Source organism: Scylla paramamosain, chromosome 15 (genome assembly GCF_035594125.1).
Source record: "Scylla paramamosain isolate STU-SP2022 chromosome 15, ASM3559412v1, whole genome shotgun sequence".
Taxonomy (NCBI): domain Eukaryota; kingdom Metazoa; phylum Arthropoda; class Malacostraca; order Decapoda; family Portunidae; genus Scylla; species Scylla paramamosain.
In genome coordinates, this window is record NC_087165.1 from 22806012 (window position 1) to 22816457 (window position 10446).

The following is a 10446-nucleotide window of genomic DNA, read 5'->3' on the forward strand; positions in this document are numbered from 1 at the left end:
TCACTATACTATTTACTTTTCTAAGAACTGTACGAGTATTACATAATCTTTGTTTCAACTTAAGGGAGATGCACACGCTCCCGCACCAAGCGCCACTATTCCGGTAAATGTTTCGCTCCCGTGAGAACGAGGTAACAAAGGAGGCAGGCACAAAGAAACGTGACATCGGTAGCAGCAGCATTTCCTGAAGGTGCAAGTCCTCCCCTTCACTTTTTTCGTTTTCTGTGTACTTCACGGCAGGAGTCTCGGCTTCGAGGTATAAACGCTCAGCACCATAATGTTTATTTAAGCTGTTTCTGAGCCCCCACGTCCGCCGCCCGCTGCTAGGGCGCCGCCGTGCCCTCATCTTACCTATATTTGAGCGGTGTAGTTTGTCTTCCGTGGGGACTATGTTGTGGCGGCGGGGGAAGAGCGGGGAGTGACGGGGACGGATGGGGAGGAAGGAAGGGGGGAGGAAAGGATGTTAATTGAGAGGAACGTCAACAGTGAATCAGCTGACTAGGCTGACGCCGTCCCCGGTACAATGGATCAGGGGGTGGTGGCGGTGTGGCTGAAGGAAGGCGGTGGAGGGAGAGAGGGAGGGCGGAGGGGGAGGATGGTAGGATGAGGGCCAGGAGGGAGTGTGGCTGGTGTCATGCGGCAGCGAGGGGCGTGAGTCAGGTGTCTTACCTGGGATCGCTGTAAAGTGGCAGGCAGCGGGCGATGCAGGCGCCCATCGTGCCTGCTGCTGGCGTGGGCGTGTGGGCCGGGCCTCACAGCGCGCGGGCGTCGACATAGGGAGGCCAGTGGGTGCAGGAAGGGTGTTCTAACACAGTAAAAGGGCGGAGCGCGGCGCCGTCCGCCATGCCGGGCCAGGCTGGCTGCTCCACCACCACCACCGCCACGACTCGTAATCGATAGTCGTGTCCGAGTCAGCCCACACTGGCGGCCGCTGGCGGGCTACTGACTCACTCATGGTGGCCAGGTCACGGGACCCGGCCTGGCGGAGGCGGCGACGGAGCATGGGCCAGGCGCTGCTCCACGCCTGCAAGGCCGCGCCGCACCGCTCACCAGCCACGCACGCCCGCAGCTCCTCGCGTCCACCAGCTGGCAATAGTCAGGTTCGCACGCGCGTGTTATCAGCTGTTATCAGCGTGACCACGTGGTGGGCTGCCTTTGGCGTCGCTCGGCCTGTGCCGGGTGCGGAAGGTCGCTGAGGTCCTGGAGGCCCCGGAAAGTGCTACGGGCATGTGCTTGGCGCGCCTCACCCCGGCATTCACACACGCTGGCCTGTCCTCAAGCACGCTACTGTCCTGGCAGTTGTGGGGCGCGAGCCTCCCGGCGACTCGTCCTGTACGCCTCCTCCTTCCTCAAGCTCCTCCCGCTGCGGCTGTGAAAGATCCGCCCTCTACTTTCCCGCAGGATATTCCAAATCCCTCTCTGAGGCATATTTTCCGCCGAGCTGAATCCTTTGCCGCCTCGGCCCCGCGCGGCACTACAAAGAGGGAGAGAGAGTTGGGGGACGGAGAGGAAGGACAGGAAGGGGAGGGAAGGAACCGCGAGGCTCCGTCTTTATTAACTCGTGTGAAGCAACACACACACACACACACACACACACACACACACACCTAAATATAAGCTGCTTTGGTGCGCCTGATACCTCAACGAGTGGCCGTTCCTCGCGTGTAGAGGCGGTTTCGGAGAAACATTTAACAGCCTTATTTACCCAATGGCTTCTCCGCACTGTTACTATTCCTGGACATTATTATGCTCCCCGCGGTACTGGAGACCGATTATAAAGGTAAAAAAAAACTATAAATACAAGAGCGCCGAGAATAGCGGAAAAAGAAAAAAAAACTAGAAACTGGTTCTCGAACTGAGTGGTGCATTACTGGAACACACTCAACAACTAGACTTAGTGCCACACCAGCAGAGTGCGTTAAAGAAGATGCGATGAGTTTGTGAATAGGGATCACATGTGGATATACACAGGTATGTTTTATACAGGGACGGCACCGTGTGGGCCTGACGATTTCTTACAACTTCCCTTACGTTGCTATGTTCAGAGGTGGTAGCTACTCCATGCACACAAACCTTTCACAGCAATGAGGAAGACTGCTGCAAGGAACGATATTCAAGAACACACGCTGCCGGCAGAACACCGAAGTAAACAACGAGGTTCGAGACAATCTGATCACGTAACATATTGCAACAGAGAAGCATGAGAATATTTACAGTACCGGCTGAACACCGCACGCAGTACAGCGCTAAATTGATCCAACGCGCGACTCATTCAGCTCATTAAAGTTTTAGGGGAAACTGGACACGAAGGACTGGGGATCGAAATATGTCAATACAGTCATGGTTGTCTGGCAGCAACAACTAAGACGGCAATAACGCACGCCAGTAACACCAGCAATGAGAGTGAAAGTGAAAGCAATCCCAGGAGCACCACCACCACCACCACCACCAGCATGACTAACACCAAGAAGAAGAAGAAGAAGAAGAAGAAAAAGAAGAAGAAGGCTTTCAACAACAATTATAACAACAACAACATCAACGACGACGACGACGACAACAACAACAAGAACAAGAACAAGTACATACGCACTGTCCTGATAGTAAGCACTCTCTCTCTCTCTCTCTCTCTCTCTCTCTCTCTCTCTCTCTCTCACTAAGGATATGAAGACCCGAACTCGAACATTTAAAACAAATATCTACTTTCCAGTCTTGCAGAGTCGTTTGTATTTTTCTATTCATGGATTTATTTATTGCAGCTATCCACACAGGAGGAGGAGGAGAAGGAGGAGGAGGAGGAGGGGGAGGGGAAGGGGAAGAGTCCTACTTCATACACTTCTGTAGTAAAGGACGAGAGAGAGAGAGAGAGAGAGAGAGAGAGAGAGAGAGAGAGAGAGAGAGAGAGAGAGAGAGAGAGAGAGAGAGAAGGCTGGAGATGAAAAAGAGGAGGAGGAGGAGGAGGAGGAGGAGGAGGAATTGGTGGTGGTGGAAAGGGAGAATTTTTTTTTCTCTCTCTCTCTCTCTCTCTCTCTCTCTCTCTCTCTCTCTCTCTCTCTCTCTCTCTCTCTCTCTCTCTCCCACCCCTTTTCCCTGTCCTTGATTCACACTCTCGCGTTCCTAGTTACACACACACACACACACACACACACACACATCCTGTTTAATGGACTAATTATCCTTGTAATTACGTTAGTGATGGTTATGTAAACACTTTCTTGGGGCGTAACGCGAGAGAGAGAGAGAGAGAGAGAGAGAGAGAGAGAGAGAGAGAGAGAGAGAGAGAGAGAGAGAGAGAGAGAGAGAGAATCTGTTTTATGGAATAATTACTATTTCTTTTTTTTTCTTTTTTTTTTTTGCTACGTACTATTTATTATTTCAACTACGTAACTCAGAAAAAGACAAAACACTGCCAAGGTAATCACTGCAGCCGTCACCTAGCAGTGTAGCACTATATTGGACAATCTTTTCTCTTCACCACTAACGGGCAATTAAACAAGTCAACTGTACTAATCCACTCTGGTAACCTTTTTTTTTTTACATTAACTAATTTGCCGCTCAGAATCCTTCATGATGCAATGGGTGTGTGTGTGTGTGTACATAAAGAGAACCGTTGCTGTTCTCGTTAAGTGGCCTCGCTATTCTCGCAGTGTCATTTTTTTTAATTAAGTTTCCACTCGTACCGTTCATGAAGGAATCAAGACACAAGTTACCAAGACAGTCGCTGCTCCTGCGCTCTGTTTTCCGTACATCTACCTGAAGCCATTCCTGTTGAGAGAACAAAGCGTTACGGGGCGAGCCATAGTAACTCTTAAGACATGCAGGTGGCTAAATAGATAAAAAGAGAAATGACGCATAAATAGATAAGTCGATAAATAAAATTAAATACATACACAATAAATAATCTTATCTGTTACGTGAAAACCTACCATTTAAAATTCACAGTGTGGGTTGAGGCAAAAGTAAGAGAAAGGACACATAAATAGATAAGTCGATAAACAAAATACACACACAATAATTACTAGATAAAAAACCATCTATTTATCCGTCTATCTGCTACATGTTAAGTAAGTTCTTCCTCCTTCATCCCACAGGTACGTCTACTGTCTTGAAAGTGGTGCGAACAGTGGCATAATGAACAATATTAAACCTGCTGCCTGGTCACGTGTCGCGTCGGTGAGGTTGGTATGCGTGGCTTGACGTGATGCTGATATGCCGAGCTACGTCTTTCCCAGGTCATAACACACGGCAACCATCCCTTGTGTGCAGGGCTGCCAACTGTTGCCACCCTAATCACCAAAACGCGTCAAATAATAGTTTATTGTATCAAAATGTAGACCTCTTATTTTTTTTTTGATACAGTTTTGGGAGCTACTGTATCCTACTATATCAATGCTACGCCATGTTGATTAATCTGGCACAGGGAAGCCTCTTAAGTAACCATATGTGTGGAGACCCGAACCAGGTTGTTCTTTTCCTCCTAGTCTCCTTCACTTTATAGACTTCTCCACCCTGCCTTTATACTATGAAGGGATCTATGGCTAAGCACGTACTGTAATGACAAGACATGTAACTGTTTCTTTCCGTCCTTGAATCCCTGCCTTGCATCTTAAAACGCAGCACATTTTACATATATACTGTAGTAACAATACTTACAGCTGCTCTTGTCCTCCTCTCTATCCTACAGCCTTCTTGTTCTGACAATTCCGGTTTAAAACTCACCACTAATTATAAGGAAGACACCACTAGCTACTCCTGTCATCTACCCTCCCTGCCTTCATTCTCTCTCCCACTCATAAAAGTCACCATGTACTTTAAAATGAGAATTACAAAACCACTATGTACTCCCATTCTCTCCTACCCTCTACCCTTCCCACTCTCCACCCATACAGTACTTTTATCAGGAGAACTACAACGAACACCATCCTCACTACCCAATCACACAAGCCTCTCCGCCTCAGACACCATCGTAAACTCCTTCTATAAAGCTGAAACCCGAAGCTGCTCCTGTCCTCCTGTTCTTTACGCTCGCTGGCTCATTCTGCTCCCGGTCGCCGTCAAAGACCAGTAAATCCTATCAGTTACATCGCATCAGAGTTCCCAATGGAGGCAGCGAACGGTAAGTGCGTTGTTTACCTTACCGGCTTGCGTCAGAGAGAGAGAGAGAGAGAGAGAGAGAGAGAGAGAGAGAGAGAGAGAGAGAGAGAGAGAGAGTGGTAATAGTAGTAGTGACTGAATTAGTAGTACTGTAGTAGTCGTAGTAGTAGTAGTAGTAGTAGTAGGAGGAGGAGGAGGAGGAAGAGGAGGAGAAGGAGGATGAGGAGGAGCAGCAGGAGCGGTAGTAATTATAGTGAGGAATAGAAGGAAGAAAAGAGGTAAGTAGTAACATTATTAGTAGTAGATAGCAATAGCCAGCATTAACCACACATACCATCACCTACCGTAACAAATTAACTAGCCAGTCCAAACAGACAAAAGGAACACACACAGAGACAAGAGGAAGAATCAAATCACGCACCAACACCGATACTTTTATTCCATCCTGCAAAAACCATGACAGCGCTGCGTGCCGCGTGGAACAGTGGGGGGGCGGCAGACGCGGTGGCCATCTGAGGCAATCACATTTACCTGCATTACAACGAGCTGATGGAGGTGGCGGCAACAGTAAGTGAGGCTGAATGAACATAAGCGTCTTACGAAGTGACAAGCTGGCGGGCGAAGGAGTGGCTGGGATATTTACATGGGAGAAATATGGCAGAACATGTCTATAATTATGGTATACGTATGGGATTGACACATAAAGGGTGGGTAGATATAACAGTTACATTATATTCTATTACAAGTGCCTCAGTGATGACCGTACTGTGGCTACATCCTCAAACATTTCAGCTTCTTATTTTGTTTATTCATTTATTTATTTTTTGGTTCTTTCGATCTTGGTTCCTTTCGATTAGCAGGCTCTGTTGGACGCCTTTAATTGGTTGTAATGGGTTTTCATTATTGCAGTGATAGTTTGAGAAGTAGTGTAGCGAGAATTAATGTTTTTTTTCATGGTTCTAGTGATAGTTTGTGAAATTGTCGTGTAAATTAACGGTGTCTTTACTGTTTCTTTTTATTTTTTCTATGATTCTAGTTATAATTTAATAGGTTGTACTGGAAGTTAATGGGGGCTTTCAAAGGTGTTTTCATGACTCCGCTGATATTCTAAAAATCTCTACTTGAAGTTACTGGAGATTTTAAGGATGTTTTTTGTGAATCTGGTGATAGCGCTTAAAATAGGTTCTAGTGAAAATTTTCAAGAATGTTTCGATGATAATAGTTGTTTAAAATTCTCTACTGCAAGTTACTGTAGGTCCCATGGGTGACTTCATGATTCTAGTGATATATTAAAAAAAAAATCCGGTGAAAGTTATTGGGTATTTCAAGGATGTTTTATGACTTTAGAGGTAATTAAAGAAGGATTTCGTGTAATCAGATGGAAAAACACCAATGTGAGCCCGAATAGGCTACTCTGTGGTCTCTGAAAACATTCTTATCAAAAAATTAAAGCATCACAGAATACGTCGAGAGTCTTAACAACTCTATTCACACACAAGTGGTTAGAGGTAAAAAAGAAATAATCAAACAATAAACAAGTAAATAAATGAATATAATATATACAAAATAAGTATTAAATAAGAACCATTTATATATCTATTTACATACACAGGCAAGGGGAGAGGACTGTTATAATTGCCTACACACTCTACGTGGTTCATACATTCCAATTAACTGCTGCTACACACCACTACGATTTAAAGCTTAACTGATGGGAGCTGAACACTATATACCACCAGGGTCGTCTGTCTGCAAAACCTATATACATCCTTCCCACTTCGGCGTCAAGATATACAGAGAACATCGCCAATATGTAGGGAGACACTTCAGGAACTATACTGGACAGCTCTTCTGGGTCTTCTATGCATTTTAAGAAACGACAATGCGACTGGGCTCTATTTTTTTCTCTCTAGGTCATTCTCCCTGACATGTAATAATAATGATAATAATAATAATAATAATAATAAAAGGATCCTACGTACCATGCCAGAGTCTGATAGATAAAACTATGTACCAAGTTAAGTCAATGAGATGGAAGAGGGCTAGCCACCAGAGGTCACGTAACGCTGGGCAGTGCAGCAGAGGGTGGTGATGTGTGTGGTTAGGATGCAGGACAGTATTCCTAAACATTTCATCTCATCTGTTACCTTTAGTATTCCGTATTAGAAGTTATTTACGTTTTCAATGGCGTTTTCATGACTGCAGTGGAAGTTTAACAATAGGAAAAGCATTTACAAGAACACGTGCTGTTATCTATGAGTTCTTTGAAGATTATTGTGATGAGAGAGCCAAGCATTTAAAATACAAAACATTCTGACTAATAATCAAGGTTTCTAAACTCTTAGAATGGGTATATAAAATGAAAAAAAATATTAATTCCCTGTAGAAAAAGTGATATTGGCTAATGAGAAAAGTTGTGATTCTGTAAGGATGCCACGTAATCACCTTATCTTCATTCACCTCCTGAACTTTCTTAACAAAGATCCTTGTTTTCCTGTTTACGTAATGCTTTGAGCCAACACCATGCAAGCCTCGAGAATTAATGCACAAACTAACTTTTATGCTTCCCTTTTGTTTCTGGTTAAATTTCAAAGATAGCACCAGGCAAATCTTATTAATACATAAACGAGTCTTTCTTAATGTTTTCATACTTATTAAAACTTCAAGGCACATCACCTTAACCTGAGGCATAAGTTAGTTTCTCATTTTATATTTTTTTCTATATAATTTTACGTAGCTTAATTGAATAGACAACAGCACAGAAATAAATCTAAGTAAATATGTAAAAAAAATAAATAAATATCGGATCTTTAAAAGTAAAACTCGCACATCTTGGGAAAAAAAATAATTACGTAAACTTTCTTCTTATTAGTTCCTTTAAATGTGATATACCATTTTATCTCAATATTGTACAGGAGACTAGATTGCCTTTCTTTTACGTGCGTTGCCTGAGTCATTTACTTCTTCCTGTGCGGCAAAATTTTCCTCCTCGGCCAGGTAAGGTTGCGGGACTTCCCTACTTCATAATGCAAAACTTTGAAAACTCTCTCTCTCTCTCTCTCTCTCTCTCTCTCTCTCTCTCTCTCTCTCTCTCTCTCTCTCTCTCTCTCTCTCTCTCTCTCTCTCTCTCTCTCTCTTATGAGGTATAATGAAAATGGTGAATATTTTTTTCTTTACCATTTCTTTTATCGAGCTTAGGTTTGCTTCAGTCCACAAAGAGACAAGGAAATAAATGCATAAACAAACCTCAACATCAGTGGTCACAATGCTCCTTCTCTTAATCTACATCCGACTGAAAAAAAAGTTAAGAGCGAGATACACAACCTCAACAACTTTTCTTTTCTAATCTTAGTGGTTCTCCCAGCCTGAGTTTCTTTCCTCACTTAATTAAGACTTGCTGTAACATGAAGTACTCTCTCTCTCTCTCTCTCTCTCTCTCTCTCTCTCTCTCTCTCTCTCTCTCTGGTACAATGATCGCCTCGTGGTTCAGAAGTTGAATTCAGCCCCAGCTCAAGGTAGTGTCCCAATAGGAGAGGTTAGTGCTCTCTCATAACCTTAGCCAGTGCAATATGACTTAATTGTTACGGTATTATAACTTAATCTCTCTCTCTCTCTCTCTCTCTCTCTCTCTCTCTCTCTCTCTCTCTCTCTCTCTCTCTCTCTCTCTCTCTCTCTCCTTGCAACGGGATATCGAGTGAATGACGTAAACTTGGGTGCAGTGTTTAGTTCTAATGATGAAAGTTTTTCCTTCTAATGATCAAAGAACAACCACTTTCATTATTAAGCGAAGATGAAAAACAGGAAAAAATAAAGTAAAAAGGTACCAGATCATATCGCCAGAGAGCGAATGTCATTAGATTGTGATCAACTGTACACAACGCTGAGTGAAGTGCAATTTAGACAAAAAAAAACAAAAACAATTACTGATGAATCGCGAGTCGTAAATATATCCGTGAATGGAGAGGAACCTTCACCTGAGTCTTCACATGAGCCTTCACCTTTCTTATGCTACATCTGCTTAAGATTAGATGGTGTAGCTTAGGGTCGTATTCTCATAAAGTTTTCAGTGTCCTATCCAGACTACTTTCAACAGGCCGGAAGTTTCATGGCTGCAGTGATAGTTTAACAAGCCTGGTACGCTATCAACAAGGAGAAAAACCATGAGAATGTGACTAATCAGCCATGCAACCATTGAAAACAGTGGTCATCCGGGAGAAGAGTGCTTAAGAATATAGGCATTAATATAAGCTAAGTAAGAATTAGGTATAGTGAGGTTTGCTCTTCCTTTGTATTCCTTTACGGTGCCTCCTTCATTGGTACTAAAAGGAGAGTGAGGTTTGGTGTTGCAGTTTGTTCTTTCTTCGTGTTCCTTTGAGTCGCCTCCATGCGCACACAGCCAAGTAAGGGTAGGAATGGTGGGACCTGCTCTTCCTTTGTGTTCCTTTGCGGTGCCTCCCTCGTTGGTACTAAGAGCCAAGTAAGGTAAGTATAGTACGATTTGTTCTTCCTTTGTGTTTCTTTTGAGTCGCCACTAACAGCTAAGTAAGGGTAAGGTATGGTTTGGTGTGGTCTTCCTTTGTGTTCCTTTGGATCGCCTCCCTCACGCCTTGCCGCCGCGTCTCCCTCGGTCATTCATCGGGGTCTAATTGACGCTCCCGCCCTGACTGGAGCCGCGGCACGTCGACCTCACACGCCACGCACGTCTTCCTTATTATTATTACCTTTCCTCCCAAGACCTCACATAGGGCAGGCAGGCATTAGTGTGTGTGTATGTGTATGTGTGTGTGTGTGTGTGTGTGTGTATGTGTGTGTCTGTCTCTGTGTTTGTGTGTGTGTGTGTGTGTGTGTGTGTGTGTGTGTGTGTGTGTGTGTGTGTGTGTGTGTGTGTGTGTGTGTGTGTGTGTGTATGGAGAGATAATTAAGGACAGTTCGGGATTGGAATACTCGTACAGGACGTTTAACTTGTTATTCGAAGGCATTACCAATGAGTCACCGCTGTGTGTGTGTGTGTGTGTGTGTGTGTGTGTGTGTGTGTGTGTGTGTGTGTGTGTGTGTGTGTGTGTGTGTGTGTTCTGGACACATTAGCAGTAGTAGTAGCTGTAGTAGTAGTAGTAGTAGTAGTGACAATAGTGGCTCCTCTTCCTGCCTTGTCCGCTCGCAGTCATGTTGGGAAAGGCGCTCAGAGAGTCTTCCTTTGGCCGCCCATGGCAACCGCTCATCAATAACTTCCTGGAGGGGCCGCGAGTTTCCCCTTCCAGTCCAGCGAGGCGGCGCAACGACCATGCCAGGAGGGAAGGAAAGGTGTCGATTTCTTTGGTCTAACACAGTTCTTTCGCTTCAAGTGGCTCCTCGCCA

The 10446-nt window shown here is 44.6% G+C and overlaps 1 protein-coding gene across 7 annotated transcripts in view; it reads right to left on the bottom strand.

Annotated features, from left to right (window-relative positions):
• The window catches only part of LOC135107695 (uncharacterized), a 37627-nt gene extending 36543 nt beyond the window's left edge, over positions 1-1084 (bottom strand). For 5 of the 7 annotated variants that reach the window (XM_064017870.1, XM_064017868.1, XM_064017864.1 and 2 more), the window contains exon 1: positions 670-890. In XM_064017870.1, the coding sequence (XP_063873940.1) occupies positions 670-716 (47 nt within the window). In that variant the 5' untranslated portion in view covers positions 717-890. Of the gene's footprint in view, positions 1-669 lie in introns of all 7 variants that reach the window. The other 2 variants (XM_064017865.1, XM_064017866.1) reach the window with 2 other exon arrangements.
• Between the last annotated feature and the right edge of the window lie 9362 nt (positions 1085-10446).